The sequence below is a fragment of the Triticum urartu genome, chromosome 5A (genome assembly GCF_056163025.1).
Source record: "Triticum urartu cultivar PI428250 chromosome 5A, HENAU_Tu73, whole genome shotgun sequence".
Classification (NCBI taxonomy): domain Eukaryota; kingdom Viridiplantae; phylum Streptophyta; class Magnoliopsida; order Poales; family Poaceae; genus Triticum; species Triticum urartu.
Genome location: NC_141877.1, coordinates 149,131,585 through 149,148,184, shown reverse-complemented (window position 1 = coordinate 149,148,184; position 16,600 = coordinate 149,131,585). Strand labels below are relative to the sequence as shown.

At 44.8% G+C, this 16,600-nt stretch overlaps 2 protein-coding genes across 4 annotated transcripts; both read left to right on the top strand.

The window, feature by feature from the left end:
* The first annotated feature begins 207 nt into the window (after positions 1–207).
* LOC125508276 (clathrin adaptor complexes medium subunit family protein) lies at positions 208–6,056 on the top strand. Of its 2 annotated transcripts, none has more exons than XM_048672932.2 (8): positions 208–387; positions 514–639; positions 944–1,252; positions 1,430–1,713; positions 1,823–2,718; positions 3,140–3,196; positions 3,563–3,610; positions 5,660–6,056. In XM_048672932.2, exons 1-8 carry the CDS (start codon positions 317–319, stop codon positions 5,732–5,734), a joined length of 1,866 nt encoding a protein of 621 aa, XP_048528889.1. In that variant the 5' UTR covers positions 208–316; the 3' UTR covers positions 5,735–6,056. The 2 variants fall into 2 exon arrangements, with proteins under 2 accessions (XP_048528889.1, XP_048528890.1); XM_048672933.2 differs by lacking the exon at positions 5,660–6,056 and adding an exon at positions 5,167–5,650.
* An 803-nt stretch (positions 6,057–6,859) lies between these two features.
* On the top strand, positions 6,860–12,775 carry LOC125508277 (glutathione synthetase, chloroplastic). Of its 2 annotated transcripts, none has more exons than XM_087525695.1 (13): positions 6,860–7,119; positions 7,306–7,475; positions 7,712–7,787; positions 7,919–8,049; positions 8,442–8,564; positions 8,648–8,729; positions 10,054–10,133; positions 10,239–10,308; positions 10,892–11,013; positions 11,225–11,364; positions 11,462–11,654; positions 11,755–11,881; positions 11,967–12,305. In XM_087525695.1, exons 1-13 carry the CDS (start codon positions 7,009–7,011, stop codon positions 12,018–12,020), a joined length of 1,479 nt encoding a protein of 492 aa, XP_087381821.1. In that variant the 5' UTR covers positions 6,860–7,008; the 3' UTR covers positions 12,021–12,305. The 2 variants fall into 2 exon arrangements, with proteins under 2 accessions (XP_087381821.1, XP_087381822.1); XM_087525696.1 differs by lacking the exon at positions 11,967–12,305 and adding an exon at positions 12,422–12,775 and having other exon boundaries at positions 6,868–7,119.
* The last annotated feature ends 3,825 nt before the right edge of the window (positions 12,776–16,600 follow it).

The following is a 16,600-nucleotide window of genomic DNA, read 5'->3' as shown; positions in this document are numbered from 1 at the left end:
TTTTAGTTTTTTAATTATTACTTTCAATATTCATGTTTCATACAACGAATCACATTGAAATATATTGCAAAATATTCCGGCAACGACGTACGGGGTATCATATAGTTGAAGACGGGGCTCGCGACAGCTGAACTAGAATACGTAAACTTCCAGGGAAGACGGACATGTAAACAGTAACATTAAGCCGGGAGGCGGGTTTACGTTCCGGTACTCTTCCTGTCGTCTTCCCCACTGGCCCCTCCGAGTCTCCGGCCATCCCATCCTAGAAACAAGTGCCGAGTCCACAGCCACCGCGCGGCCACACCTCCGGCGATCCATGTCCGGCGGTGGATGCAGCATCCGCGCAATCTGGATCCTCACGCCAAACGACGCGGTCGCCTTCTCCAGGTACGCACGCCCGACGCCGACTCCACCTCGCGAACCCCCGAGATGAAATCCGGGGATTCTCGCGCCAGGATTCGCTCCTTCTGGTCCAGGAACTCACCCCCCCCCCCCCCCCCCCCCTTGCTTCAGGCGGTTTGCAGTGGTGGAGAAGCGGTGGCGGGTCGCGTGGGAGGCGGAGGGGGCGGGGAAGGGCGCGGAGATGCCGCTGCCGGCGGACTACGAGGTCGCCGCCGCGTTTGCCAACCGCCGGAGAAGGTTTGGCCGTTGTTTCTTGGTTCTTGTACTAGCTTTCTCCGGAGAATTGGCGTGGTCGAGTAAAAATTACAGTAGATACTTATGTTGCTCGTCCTGGAAGTGAATTGTGATTTAGATGCAGGATCTTTACTTAGCAATGCCTGTTTCTTCTGAACAAAGGATAAATATATCCGAGATAGGTATTCATATTAGTTCGGAAGTTCATCCACCGATGAGACTATAACTGGATCAACATATGTTGTGGTATGTTCATAGCTTATGAAATACGTAGTTGCGATAAACACTTAAATTTGACATTTTGCAGGGAAGGCACGGCCCGTGGTTCTGGTATCCGCACAAGCTTATCATCTGTGGGGTCAGATTCCTGGGTAGATGATCCAATCACTCGCCACATTATATCGCTTCAAATTGACAAAGAGGAAGGGGGTGGGTTTATGCTGTGGCCTGTAGTTCTTCAGAAACGTGGAAGTTATTATGTCCTTGTGCTGCCTCTGGTGGATCCTCAGTCATTTAGAGCGTCCGAGAGCCTATTGAAAAGACCTGATTGCGGGAGTTCAGCCAAAGAGAATGGCAATCTTTCTTCCATTTTGCTCAATCTTCCGTGCATAACAGGGTAATGTAAGTTTGTTTACCTTATTTATGTGTGTTCTTTGTTGTTTCATTCTTTACATTACCAACCCCATTTTCAACTCATATATTTTACGAAAATATTTGTGAGTTTTATACTGATATCAACCAATTAACGATCATGTTCAATAGTTGGACTCTCATACTTCATGTTCCATGATAGGGCCTTTATGGTTGCGAATGTTATTGGGGACATAATTACTGGTGATGTTGCTGAACCAGAGGTGATCGTTAGTTCGGGCCCCTCTGTTGGTGGACTGTTAGATTCATTGACTGGAAGCATAGGTATTACAGCCCGGTCAAAACCTAGCGCTGCACCTGTTGCAGCCCCAGTTGCATCAGTTTCCTCGCCTGTTGGTGCTGCTCAATCAGACTCTTTAAAAGGTGGTATAAGACCTTTTGACAAGGAATTACTACGAAGCTTCATCATCGGTGCTATGCCTTTTGGTGAGTAATCGAGTATCATGTCGAATATAACACTTTGTGTTGTTCTATCATCTAGCTTCATGGATCTGTTTATTGATTAGCCAAGGAAGCTAACAGTATCTTTTTGCAGGCACACCTCAGGATCTTAATTATGGCAATGTTTCTTCGATTAGAACAACTGGGTATTCAGCTGATCCTCTTCCGACAGACCAGAAGCAACCTGCCTGGAAGCCTTACCTATACAAAGGGAGGCAACGGACTCTCTTTTCTAGCCTGGAGATTATAAACGCTGCACTATATGACCGTGATGATGTGCCAGATTTCCTTTCCGTTTCGGGACAACTAACCTGTAGGGCTGAACTGGAAGGGTTACCTGATGTTTCTTTGCCACTGACTGGGTTAAAAACTGCCCGTGTGGAGGTATCATCATTCCACCACTGTGTTCAAGCTTCAGAGCCTACTGGTGATAAGCAATCTCTGCTATTTCAACCACCACTAGGAAATTTCGTTTTGATGCACTATCAAGCTCCATGCAACATCGATCCACCTGTTAAAGGGTTCTACCAGTTGTCTATGGTATCTGAGAATGAAGGTGCTTTTCTATTTAAGCTGAGATTGATGGAGGGTTACAAGTCCCCGTTTCTTATGGAATTTTGCATGGTCACAATGCCATTTCCTCGAAGAAGAGTTGCATCATATGATGGAAATCCATCAGTTGGAACGGTTTCAATGACAGAACATTTAATTGAGTGGAGAATTGTTTCAAGTGGCCGGGGCCTCAGTGGTAGGAGCATTGAAGCTACCTTCTCTGGTACTGTTAGATTTCATCCTAGAACAACGCAGCGAGTAAATTCATCATTTCGGTCGGCCACAACCACTGCATTTGCTGAAGATAGTGATTGTGAGCAAGATAGCACTAAGAATGGTGCCAACTTGGATGACTACCTCATGGAAAAAATGAACAAAGACCTTCAAGCAGTTGACTTGGAAGAGCCATTGTCTTGGCAGGCTTACAATTATGCTAAGGTTTGCCTCTACCGAAACATAATGTTGTTGGAATTTGTTAAGACCTTCAAGCAGTGTTTGTCTCATGATGTTATTTTGAATTTGAGATCATTGGGAAGAATCATATTTGGTCACTGTATTTCTGACATGCCTGACCTCTTCTTCATATTACTTTCTCAGCATATAGTAGCTCTCAGTTGTTCTGTTCTGTTGGTTGATATAGGATCATGCAGCTGTTCATTTTGCATGACATTCTGTTATTCATTCAATATTTGTACCTGGGTTCAGAGAGTATAATCTGGAACAACCACTGTATCATATTTGTTCTTCCTTCTGCACACCCGTGAAGTCTTCTGATATCCATACAGCAGCACACATGCACTTTACTTCTCATTTGAACTTGTTTTTTCAATATTATAATGGATTATGAAATATTCCCCAGGTGTCTTTTAAGATAGTTGGTGGCACCCTGTCTGGTCTTATAATCGACCCAAGATCTGTAAGTTACCCACAACCTTTCTTGATCACCATCTTCACCCACTCAGTCAAGTAGCTTAGTGTTGTTATCCTATGTTGATGCCCTCATGCCAGCTCAAATTTTTTAGCCATTGTTCTTCAGAAATTTTAACTCGATATCCACACATATTTTGTCCGTGTTCTTACGTTGTAGTGCTTGATAGGTGGTACATATTACAGTTTCCTTACTACCATGCTGAAGAGATTGCTCAAGAATCGCACCCTTACATGTCCTGACCTCCATTATGAAATAGTTATTTTCTCCTTGTTGTAGCATTTCTTCCCATGCTTTATTCAAATATAATTGAGTCACAATTAAACACCACATTTCCTGTACGATATTCTGCAGGTAACCATTTATCCTTCTGTCAAAGCCCCAGTAGAATATTCAATGCAGGTGACTTATCTCCTCCCCTCCGACTTTGGCTCTTTAAATAGTCAATGCACTGAAAAACCTGTTTTTTCTCAACATTTCAATAATTGCTCAAAGAGAATTGTACATTTTTTTCTTCACGAATATGCAAAGCTTGCGTATCTTTCATTGCTAGGAGTTAGAATGAGTGCAGATAGGGGTACATCACATAGCTTGAACACAAGGATGCGTGAACATGGCACCCGGAGCAGACGGACAGGGGATGCTCGGGCCGAACAGAGGAAACTACACAGCTAAACCCACTAAGCCCCTAACAAGAGAGGCATACCGAACCGGCAAGCCGTCCAACATCACCAAAGCCAACATCTGGGACACCGTGAGCGACAAGATAGCGCCTCCAAGAAGGAAAACGCCACCACGCCGCCGCCGCCATCCGGGGCGGAGATGAAGGCCATGTTAGCGCCTCCAAGAAGGAAAACGACACCCGCGAGCGTCACCCCTGCCAGCAGCACTGGCAAGCCGAGCAGAGATTTCTCCCTAGCCTGATACCGAGCAATCTCATAGCCGCCGGATCCCGAATCTGAGATGAGGAAGCCATTGTTGGCCGGAGCCACCATGTCTGTCGGGGGGTTGGCGCCGGAAGGTAGCACCTGGCGCCATCGGACACACGACATATGATTTGGCACCAGGCGAGGCATGGAGGTGTACAGGGTCGGGGGTGCGGTGAGGCAGAGAGAACTGACCCAGGGGAAGCGACGGCGACAAGCTAGGACTGGAGAGAGCGCAGCTCTGAGTTGCCAGGGCCGTAGCCATCAGGACGTCGACGAGCCGAGAGAGCTAGAAGGGACGCAGCTACTGGATCCCCTACAGAGGACACTGGCAAGCTACGCACACCGGAGAACGCAGGTCCAGATGCCTCGGGGGCCGGAGTAGCGCTAGCAATGTCACACGTACACCACGTCACCAGGCCGACGCGTTGTCAAAGGTAGCCGATGCCAGGGAATTGACCACCGTAGCCTCAACAACCGCCACGTTGGAGCTGCCACCGCAACGCGAGGGAGGTGGGCGTCGCCGGAGACGAGGGCCGTCTTCACGAGGCAGGCCCTCGACCGGCCGCAGCTTCCGCGTCCACAACCGGCCAGCAGCAAGGCTGGGCTGTGTCCACGGGGAGGAGGGTGGGCTGCAGAGGTGAACTTCCAGGCCGTGACGCCGGCTGGATCGGCAAGGGGTGGGACAGCCGGAAGGGGGCACCGTGCTCATGAGATTGGATCTCGGGGAGGAGGGGGGACCCGCCGCCACCATCCCAGGGACCGGCAGCGACGACGCGGGGGTTGAGCAGAGGGAGGGTTCCCGGCGGCTAGGGTTACCCTCGTGTCGCCAGCGGGGGTGGGGGGCGAGAACCTCAGGATTGTACAAACTACAGGAAGAATCGTACAGTGCATGCATGGGTTTGTTTATGCAAAAATATTACCTTGCTTTGTTAGTGCTGAACTAAGTACAAGTATTTTGATCTGATGCGAAGCACCTTCCTAACTTCTGTTGCACACACTATTAATAAAGTCATGTTCCCTGTTCGCAAGTCGCCTGAAACAATTCAGCATGTGGAAGTGCAAGCCCTGAGCCCATGATGGGGACAACCGATCGGCCGTGGCAGTGGCTTGGTGGAGGAGGTGGTTTGGACAGGCTGCGGCGGTGAGGCACATGCGTCAGCATGTGTGGGTGGGGGTGGGGGAGGTCAGCCTGTGCAGGACTCTGGCTTCCCAGAAGAATGACTAGTTGATGCGTACTTGCCTTTTCCCTCTTCATCCTGCTTATCACCACTTCCTCCCTGGGACTGTGGGACATTATCTTTTCATCTGTAAACTCACACCTTGAGCATGAATATAATTTATGCTAGACTAACATCACAAAAGATTTGTTCCACAAATAGACATTTGATCTGTTTATCGAAACAGATAAATTGCACTTCAATTGCTGTGTTATTTCTAATCGGTTATGAGACCCCTGTGCGGAAAGGCGAAATATCACCATCAATACAAGATACTCTTTGATAACATTGCTCTCCTTTGGCAGGCCTCTTCTGGAGACTACATACTATGGAATACCTTAGGAAAATGTCCTTCCGCAGCTTTGCCAAAAGAATTATAATTGCCACTGTTCATCGCCAGGCACGGCCCTCAACGGTTTTTTGGTCCCACCAGAGCTGTGCTGGAAGTTCTCTTTTAGTTCTTATATAATTGAGGAAAATAGTGTTTCAAGTGGGAAACAGATCTGTACATCATTTTTGTCAGACAAGTTTGTATGCTGAGCTTAGATTTCATGGCTCTATGCGATCTCGAATCCTTGGTCTTCTCTTCTTAGCAATAATTTTTCTACACCCCCTGGATTCTTTCCATTGTATCCAAATTTGATGCTCGTTGTAATGTTATTTCTATGATCACCGCTCAAATGTGCGTTGCGAAGCTGGAGACGTGCCAAACATGACACCTGGATTTTTTTCTTTCTCCCGTCAAAATATGTTACCACTGGAAAGTTTTTCTTCCATCTTACTGGTAGTATGCATAATGGGGTGCAGCATCTTTTTTTTAGGTTCAGTGAATCGAGACACTAATCTGTTGGTCATATCATGCATGATGCCATTGGGATGGGGCGGCCGAATATTCGGGATTGTCTTGACAAGCTAGTCTAACAAAAAAGTAACATGGTCCTAATCACGAATATTGAGTCGAGATGATCAACTTTCAACAAAAAGAAAAAACCTTTTAGGTCAATTATCCCCCTTTTCAGTTTATAATCTCTTTTAAGAAGGGTGACATGGGTGTCTTTCTAAAAGCAATTTCCTATGTCATTGTGTACCACAAATTGGAGGTGCCGAAAGTGGTATAGCTCACCACCGTTCTTTCTTTGTGAAAAAGGTAAACTTTTCTGTTTCCAGTTTCTGTACCCTACAATGCAAGATTTCCTCTATGGTTCCCAATGATATTAAGGAAGAAAACCTAATGGAACTGCATTGCGATATAATTTTGCAAGACAAAATAGTGTGGTACTACTACTAAATAACATGGCAATCTAACTAAATTCACTTGTTATTTAGCGTTTATTTTATTTTTTAGTCTGCATGGTACTGTACTAGAATGGTTTGGATTCGCTTTGGTCCATTACCACAGAATCCATCATCAGTTTTCCTGCTGGAGGACTTTCTTTAAGAAAATGTTTGAGGCTGCTGCCCAAGCAGAGAAAGTGACCGGCACACTTTACAGAGACCAAACCTGACCCTGCCGCCTTCGCCGCCCCCTCCATTTTCCTAGAAATCGCAAACCCCACCACACCGATAACCTAAGCTTCAAATTCAGAATATACCACCTCAAACTACGCAGAAATTCTGCACGCGCCCGAACGCCCAACACCCACCACTGCCGGCGATGAGCACCACCGAGGGAAAGGCGGACGCCGCTGCGGTGGAGGAGATGGCGCGGTCGGCGACCGCATGGTGCGCGATGCACGGACTCGTCGTCGGGGACCGCGCGGACCCGGTAAGGTTCTCGCCTCCTCGGTTCAAACTTCCATGGAAATCAACCTCTTCTTGGATCGGCCGGCCAAGCTCAGGACCGCAATCTTTGAATGAGCAATCTTTGAGTGAGCTTTGATGCGATGAGCAGAGCTCGGAATATCCATCGTCCATGACCAAACATTCATTGTTGCTGCTTGTCCTCTTGCAGAGATCAGGAACAGTTCCTGGGGTTGGGTTGGTCCACGCTCCAATCTCCCTGCTCCCGTCGCGTCTCCCGGAGTCTTTCTGGAGTCAGGCGTGCGAGCTGGCCCCGCTTTTCAACGAGCTCGTGGATCGTGTTAGCTTGGATGGGGATTTCTTGCAGGATTCCTTGTCCAAGTGAGTTCCGTTGCCATGTTAACCTCTCCACATTTTCATTCACAGCCTCTGCCTGCAAGTTGACCAGGATAAAAGAAGCGTACCAGTTCACAAAATCATGTCAATTATTCTTGTAGATATGCCTTAAAACTATTTTAGAGGCTGTATATTGACGAATCAGGTTGTTGATAATTTGATAAGGATTTTAATGGAGCTCTTGGGCTGATAGCCTGATACAGTCATGCTTGTACTTTCAGAACAAGGCAGGTTGATGATTTCACTTCTAGGCTCTTAGATATTCACAGGAAGATGATGGATGCAAACAAGGAGGAGGTTATTCACCTCACCTCTACTATTCAGTCAACTTCTATACCTGAACATTAATAGATCCATCTAGTCTCTTGGTCTTATTTTGGTTGATGTCCTTACTGTATGGTACTGACAAATGCTACTTTTTTCACTAGAATATCCGACTGGGGCTGCACCGATCAGATTATATGCTGGATTCAGAAACCAATTCTCTTCTCCAAATAGAGCTCAACACTATTTCAGTATCTTTTCCTGGGCTTTGTTCAATAGTGACTGAGCTTCACAGGTAAAGTAGAACATATCTTTGGTATTACATTGCTATGCTTGTGTGTATTTACACTGTACCTTTACTTGAGAAATCTGGCTAGGTAATTGTACACATGGTTTTTATGTCCAAAAAATTATTTGTACACTTCTAAACGTTTCTGCATTGCAATTGTGATGTTAAATAGTACGTCTTCTATGTTTACTTAGAGATAAGTAAGAATTCCTTCCCGCGTTCCAAATTATTTGAAGTTCTAGCTTTGTCCTAAGCCAAACTTCTCTACATTTGACTAAGTCTTACTAATGGATACTATGAAGTTTTCTACTTTGTACCTATCAGGGTATTTCTAATCAGATTTATTATTAGGTCATCAGTATGTGTAGTAAATCAACTGATCACTAATTGCTATGCAGGACCTTGATCAATCAGTATGGAAATTTATTATGTCTAGATGCCAAAAGGGTTCCTGGAAATGATGCAAGCCGTCAATTTGCTAAAGCATTGGCCAAAGCATGGGATGAGTTTAATGTTGACAGGTTTGGTACGCTCTAGCTGAATCATGCATATTATAGCTAACCAATTGAGTATTAACTGACACACTTTTTCATGAAATGTTCAGTGCTGTAGTTATGATGATTGTGCAGCCCGAAGAAAGAAATATGTATGACCAATACTGGCTTGTCAAATATTTGAGGGAATCATATCCTTTTGTGATCTGCTTTGGCACTTCTCTTAATGATGAAAATTATATATGATTTTCTATAACTCAAGTTCTTGCTTAGCAAAAATGCCATGACTCAGTTGCTTAAAGTTTGCTTTGTTAAGACGTTCTACCTGCCAATGCAGTTGCCATCTTGATACGGGGCAAACCGTAGGAATGGCCCGATCTTCACTATTTGGAGGTGGATCTGGGTGACAACTGTGGAAAACTTTTGAGGAAACACTCACATAGACAAGATTCACCACCAAAGTACTCACATAGACAAGATTCACCACCAAAGTACTCAAATCTCATGCCAAAACGAGACGCACATCAAGATCCAAGCAGCAACAAAAGGAAAAGATAACTAGGGTAGTTCTTCCAAATCTTTAGGAGAGATGGGTCTTGAGAGATAGTTATTCCCCAATCCAAAGGATATGGATGTCTTGATAATCCAAGAGGATTCTTCTCCCGAAAGAGCTCTTGATCTCCAAGGGAGAGGGTAGATTGAGCAAAGCTCTCTCAAGATTTAGTCTATACTTTGCTAACCCTAGATCTGAGAGAAGTACGGGTATTTATAGCCTAGGCACGAAGGGGTATGGGGAGGGGAGATACACGGACCTTACCCAAAATCTGCACAGACAGAACTACTTGACAGTTAGGTCAGAGTGGACGGGACAGTCTGGTGGTGCAATTCTTCAGAGGCTTCAGCACCGACCGGACAGTCTGGTCGATTTGGAGGGTTGAGGGCGAGGTGCGAGCGCCAACTAGACACTGTCTGGTTGGTTGGACAGGACAGTCTGCTCGACCTCTGGTCGCTCCAGAGGGTTGAGGCCGAGGCGCCAGCGCTCTCCCGACTGTCCGGTAGTGCAGATTTTGCACTGGTTTTCTTCCTTCTCTTCGTCTTTGAGTCTCCGCTCCTCGCTTGGGACTTGGCCTTCCTTCCTTGCTTCTCCAGGTTTCATGCCTTCATATCTAAGCATACATAGCATTCCGGATTAAGCTAGAAGCCATGTCTCATCCAAATACATAGGGACCTCAAGTAGGAGTGAAGTCACCTCAGTTTGATGGCACACGGGTGAGCTCTTGTCATCGGTCCACTTGGAGTTTGTGGGGTTGATGATGGGTTCACAGTGATGTCCATGGGATGCTCCGCATGCCATCTTTGGTCCACCTTCCTAGTCTATAGCTCAATCTTGTCATATGACAACTGTTTAGTACTTCTGGTTATTTGCTTGTCTCCAGGATCTTCTTCCCAGTCCAGATGCTAAAATGTTACATCAAGTCTCAACGTCAAATTTGTGTTCCCTTGACAATTTGTTACACATGGCATAACAACTATTAGGAAGACCTTGTCAGAGGTGGAGGCTGAAGGCCAGGTTCTCCTTGATGGAACTCTTGTTGTGTATGTATTCTGTGATTGGCTTATTGTTTGCGGCTTGACACTTGGCAGTTTAGCGATTGCTGCAGTCTTGCAGAATGTTCATTAAAGTATTTTTGGAAAATGCAGAAATGACAGGAAGGTCGCTGTGGTGTATTTTAGAGCTGGCTATACACCAAACGATTATCCTTCAGAAGCAGTACGTGTATACATTGTTTCCACCCTTCAACACAGCATTTTTTGTGACAGTTCCTCTGATTGAAAACCAAATTACCATAGAAGTGTTTTCTTTGAGATAATATGGCATCATTTTAAATTTTAAAATATTTGAACACTGTTAAGCTTCATGCACTAGCCAACGCAACCAAAAGTCCGAACTGATGGAAAGGGCTAGGCAATCCACATATACACTTCAACACCCCCTCTCACGTGTGACGTGGGAAGTCAACACGTGAATAGACTCAGAGGTATGGCTCAAGAGGCCTATACGTGGACACAGAGGATAAATTGCGAAAGCCAGGACTTGAACACAAGACCTTAGGCTCTGATATACCATATTAACCTTCATGCACTAGCCATCACAACCAAAAGTCCGAACTAATAGAAAGGGCTAGCAATCCACATATACACTTCAACAAATACTTCTACATTCCCTCGTATATATTGATTTCACTAGTCGTTAATAGGGTCAACACTGAAGCAAAATTTGTGTATGTCTTGTGGATGTATAGCAATTGTTTTTGTTGTTAATCCCCATGGCATGTTTCTTGTATATATTCTAGGAATGGAATGCAAGGCTTTTGATGGAACAATCATCTGCTGTGAAGTGTCCTTCAATATCATATCATTTAGTGGGGACCAAGAAGATTCAACAAGAACTAGCAAAACCTAACGTGCTTGAAAGGTGATTCAATTTTTGAGTACCAATGACTTGAATATTCCAATGATGTGAACTGCATATAGCACTATGGGTCTACCTAAGTTCATGACTGAACATAGGGTAGTAAGACCCGTTGTGGTATTGTCGCTGTACTTCTGCCATTAGTGATCAGATCAATTATCAGTCTTTGGTAGACATTAAAAGCCTATCTGACCATAATTTGTTCCCTCCACAGGTTTCTTGAAAATAAGGAGGAAATTGCCAAGCTCCGTCAATGCTTTGCAGGGCTATGGAGCTTGGATGATGAAGAGGTTGTCAAATCTGCGATTGAAAACCCTGACTTGTTTGTCTTGAAGCCTCAACGTGAAGGCGGAGGTTTGTTTTATGCAGTAACATATGGATATTATTTTGCTCATTAGTTGTTTTCTTAGTAGTTTTTCTCATTATTTGTTGATATGCTATTCGTGCACAGGGAACAACATATACGGTTTTGATGTGCGAGAGGCTCTGATCAGACTCAAGAAGGAAGGAGGAGATGCTCTCTCAGCCTACATACTGATGCAAAGAATCTTTCCCAAAGCATCTCTCGCTAGTCTGGTCCGTGGTGGTGTTTGCCATGAGGCCCTCACAGTATCTGAGCTTGGGATATATGGAGCCTACCTGCGGTATAATAAGTGCTTGAAACACAGAAGTCCAAACACTAGCGCTCCTCATAAGATGGTGCTTCTTCTGACAAACAGGTCATGACTTGATATCTGATTTCAGGAACAAAGATAAGGTGATCATCAATGATAAGTGTGGTTACTTGATGCGAACAAAAGTTTCTTCTTCGGATGAAGGCGGTGTTGCTGCGGGATTTGCTGTTTTGGACAGCTTATACCTGACCGACAAGGTGATACACGGTGGTTCACATTAGTTTGTGCACATACATTTCATAACAATAAAATTATATTTTGTTTGAAATGCATTGGCTGTAGGTAATTGGTCCTGTGACCTGTCTGATATTGTTGGGGAAATCTGGAAAAAAATAGATAAAGAAAAACATTCCAGCCTCTCCATGGATTGGTGCAAACAGCCAGGAAAATCTAAATGACATTGATAATTTCGGAAGCGACTTATCAAACTCAAAGCTTCATAAATATCCTATCTATAATGTGTAGGCTTCTTTGGCACCAAACCAGTATGTTACATAGTTATTTGAAACATGTTCTTCGTATGTACTGCTGTAGGCAGTGTTACAGATTTTTGGAAAAGGTGGCAGTGTTAAAGATGCATCCCATCAGTGCTTAAACATTAAATACATGATTTTCTTCCTTGGTCGCGGATGTGCACTGAGTTCTTTCAGTTTGGCTTAGAAATGTTATTTAAAAAAAAGTTTAGCTTTTTTTTTTCCTACATGGGTAGTCGTTGATGGAAGGTTTGCTTCTTGCAGTGACATAACCTCAGGAATACCAGCTACAAATCCGAACCAGCATTGACCTACCATGGATTTAGCATTCTGTTGCATCGGTCGCAACAAATGAGATGAACAAAGTTGCTGCACAATTTGCAGACGTCAGCCATTAGCATACAGCACACTGGGTGAAGAATAAATGTCATGTATAGATGACATGTTTATGTATGGAAAATAATCCCCGTGAAAAAAACGGATTACAAATTCTTGTTTCGTGGATCACTACACCCTTGACTCGGGGCCAGGCAGTTGTGTTATGCACTGTTAATGTGAATTTTCAGCGTTGCCATTTCTGTTGGTCAATCATATACGAAGAAGTTAAAAATTCTGTGAGATGCAACTTTTTTGAGTGTAAAAAATACCATATGGGCATGATCATCATGGAAGATCCTCCGCTCTGCTGTCCTGCTCTTTCCAGATGGATCATATGCTTTGGATGCTATCATGCACCAGTCAAGATGTTGTCGAAATCAAGCAGTCCAGCAGATCAATAGGCCAAATAAAGAAGGCATGCATTTCAAATTTTCTGTTATTTCCGTCTGTCATGCATCTCTCTTGGCCTCGCTAGCTAGCATTTCCTTTGTTTTCCTGATCTGTGGCTCAGTGCCAGTGGAGTCACATCTATTGTTCCATGCCATAACTAATGGCGTAAAGTTGCATACTGTCAGCACCACGATCTCTAGGGTAGATTAGTGCCATGAAATATATAGATGTCGAATTCAAGAAGAAAATTGGTTATCATAGACTAATGACGTGTTTGGTTGTCTTCTCTAATATTGCCTGCATTGCGTCTTAACTCAGCCCGGCTGAGCAAAAACAGGCGAAAAACCAACATCTGCATGTTGTTTGGTCGTCGACATTGTATCAGTGGCCATTTTAGGGCTGGCTGTTTGGTTGCACACATTTATGCTTCAGGGGTCAGTAGATGCACACCATGGCTGTTTGGCTGAGTGCATGTTTGTGTTGTGCCGACCCCTTTCAAATGTGGTGGCCTTACCACCACATTTGTAGCACAACATCAGGCGCACAACAACAAAGAAGACATCACAACACAAAATAGACAGGAAAGAACAGTAGATTAACAGTCAAACTACATTAACTATGATCATAAGTTAAAACAACAGGGGTATGAGATGCCCTTGCTTCAAACCAGGGTGCTGATCCTGACCAAAATATTAACAGGTTCATCACAGCACAAGTTCAAATGATCACCACAAACTAACATCAAGTTCAAACGATCACCACAAACTGACTACATCGCAGGAGTAATGTCACCGGCGCAACTATTTTTGGTGCAGCGAACCCTGCACATGATTGAGTTGTTGTGGTTGTAGATCTGAACCTTCAAGCCAAGTCCAGAGATGCGCAGGACGAGGAGGTTGCCGGGGATGATCCTGTGGCGGCGGCAGAAGTACTGTTAGCCCTTACCAAGGACCATGTGCCTCTGGAAGTTTTGGACCTGAACCCAGAACTCGCACCACTTGTTGGCCGACAGCCCGATGATGTGCGGTGGCTTCGTCACCAGCCATTGCTCTAGCATGTCCGTGAACTTGCGAGGGATGACGAGCATGGCGAGATCCTCCATGTCCTTGATCTGCATGTAGAAACGCAGCGGCTCTCGTCCCCCCTCCTCGTGGCCGGTCCTCGGTGCTCGTCCCTGTGACCATGGCTGGCTCATGGCAGTGACCCTGCCAAGCAGGTTCACTGTCTTGAGCCATCGGTTCGTCGGGATCAGGTCCTCGAAGCCCTCGTCGCAGCCATGACCTGCGCTCCTCCTCCGGCTACGTCCCACTCCGTCTTCATGATCTTTCCAGGTAAGATGACTTGTGTTAGTAACAGGGCATTGACAACTGCCTCTAAGGGCTGCCAGTTGCAAATGATCAGTGAGATGATCATTGGCAACTGGCACTGAATAGTGGTAGTTGCCCAAGTGCAAGTGCCACTCATCAGTGGCACTTGCACTTGGGCAACTACCACTGATCAGTACCAGTTGCTAAACATGCAATGCTCTGTTTTAGATCATAACACTAGATCAGTGGCAATTGCCAAATCAGTGCTATGATCTAAACATAGCAATGCAAGTTTGGCAAGTTCCTAAACATGCAATGGTCCTACAATGCATATGAGCATGCAATGGATCAATGGCAGTTGCCAAATCTGTGCTATGGTCTTAACATAGCACTTCAAGTTGTGGTAGTTGCCAATCATTAGCAGGACACCCACATTTGGCAGCATGTTGGTTGGTACTAGTACCTAAACGAGCAAACACAATGGTCCTACAATGCATATGAGCATGCACATTTGTCCAACCTACACTAATCACCATGCACACACACTGAAATCATGCACAAAACCCTAACTACGAACAACACAACAACTTGTGCAGCATGAACATCAAGCAATTGGCATGAACATTAAGCAACTTGTGCAGCATGAACAACAAGCAACTTGTGTAGCATGAACATCAACCAATCTAGCATGAATATCATCCAATGTGACTACCTATCTTGCAAGCACAAATCTACAACTACACACCTAGTTTGCATCAAGGCAGTGCACTAATCTAGCAATCTAACAGCAATGAGGCAGTGCATATACAGTAACAGTCAAGAAGCAGACAATTGAATTCGAGTCGATTCGATTGGAATCGGATCGAATCAAATCTGAGCGAATCCAATCCATGCTTAACAATGCAAACCCTAATCCACATCTACCAGCAAAGGGGGAAATTGTACTTACCGGAGCGGGTGCTGATGGAGCATACGCCGAACGAGGAGAAAACCCCAGCGGGAAGGAGGCGTTGGCCGAAGAGGATGAGCTGACAATGCCGAGGGCCATCGGCGCTGCTGATGGCTCTATATTTTACGCATTTTTAGAGCTCATATGTTGCATGTTCTCTTCATATATTATGTCCCATTGAACCAAATATATGTCCATTATGCATGATTACCGGTTTTTATACTTATCATTGTGAGCATTGCACATTTGTGTATTTATTTGGTTTTTGTTACTTCTCGTTCTTTTCTTATGTCTATAGGTGTATTGGAGCAACCTAGGACCAAGCACGATGAAAGGAGCAAGGATGGGTCCATGAAAGTGCAACTAATCCCTAGGTGGTTTTGGTAATTATTAACAACATATAGCTCATTGAACTAATATTCCTTCAAGATAATCATTTCAGAAAGTTCAATGATTGGCATGGCATGGACTAGAGATGTGGACCCCTCAAAATGCTAAGGACACATATTGGCACAAGCTCAAGACTCTACATTTTCATTTTAGTGATCCAAGATCACATTGAGTCCATAGGAAAAGCCAATACTATTAAAAGGGGATGAGGTGTTGCTTAATGGCTTGCTTGCTCAAAATGCATAGTGATATGCTCCAAAATCCCTCAACCACTTTCTCATTTCCACATATGTCCCAAACCAAAAGTCAAACTCGGCCCCGCCGATTTGATCTATCCGGCACCACCGAGTTCATTTGACATAGCCATAGCCAGAAACCCTAATCAGTTCGGTCTCACCGATAGGGATCTCGGTCTCACCGAGATGGGATTGCAGACTCTCTGTTTCCCTTTGTAACGTTTCGGTCTAACCGAACTAAGCGATCGGTCCCACCGAGTTCGCAATGCAAACTCTCTGTTTCCTTTTCGTAACATTTCGGTCTCACCAAAATGAGCGATTGGTCCCACCGAGTTTGCCTGACCAACTCTCTGGTTGCCTATTACTGAAATCGGTCTCACCGAGTTCATGTGACCGGTCTCACCAAGATTAAGTTATGCCCTAACCCTAACAAAATTGGTCTCACCGAGTTGATCGTGTCGGTCCCACCAAAATGCCTCACGTTCACATTTTGAACTAAATCGGCCTAACCGATTTTGGTAAATGGTGTGTAACGGTTAGATTTTGTGTGAAGGCTATATATACCCCTCCACCCATTCTCCATTCGAGGAGAGAGCTATCAGAACGTGCCTACACTTCCACTACTCATTTTTCTGAGAGAGAACCACCTACTCATGTGTTGAGACCAAGACATTCCAATCCAACCACAAGAATCTTGATCTCTGGCCTTCCCCAAGTTGCTTTCCACTCAAATCATCTTTCCACAATAGCCAAATCTGTGTGAGAGAGTTGAGTGTTGGGGAGACTATCATTT

What these genes read in the sequence shown, in the direction of transcription:
- LOC125508276 (XM_048672932.2), top strand. Translation starts at nt 317, where the DNA reads ATGTCCGGCGGTGGATGCAGCATCCGCGCAATCTGGATCCTCACGCCA. An exon ending in GACGCGGTCGCCTTCTCCAG is followed by an intron (nt 388 to 513) that starts GTACGCACGCCC and finishes CCCTTGCTTCAG; the next exon opens with GCGGTTTGCAGTGGTGGAGA. An exon ending in CATCGGTGCTATGCCTTTTG is followed by an intron (nt 1,714 to 1,822) that starts GTGAGTAATCGA and finishes ATCTTTTTGCAG; the next exon opens with GCACACCTCAGGATCTTAAT.
- LOC125508277 (XM_087525695.1), top strand. Translation starts at nt 7,009, where the DNA reads ATGAGCACCACCGAGGGAAAGGCGGACGCCGCTGCGGTGGAGGAGATG. An exon ending in TTGCAGGATTCCTTGTCCAA is followed by an intron (nt 7,476 to 7,711) that starts GTGAGTTCCGTT and finishes TTGTACTTTCAG; the next exon opens with AACAAGGCAGGTTGATGATT. An exon ending in GCCTCAACGTGAAGGCGGAG is followed by an intron (nt 11,365 to 11,461) that starts GTTTGTTTTATG and finishes ATTCGTGCACAG; the next exon opens with GGAACAACATATACGGTTTT.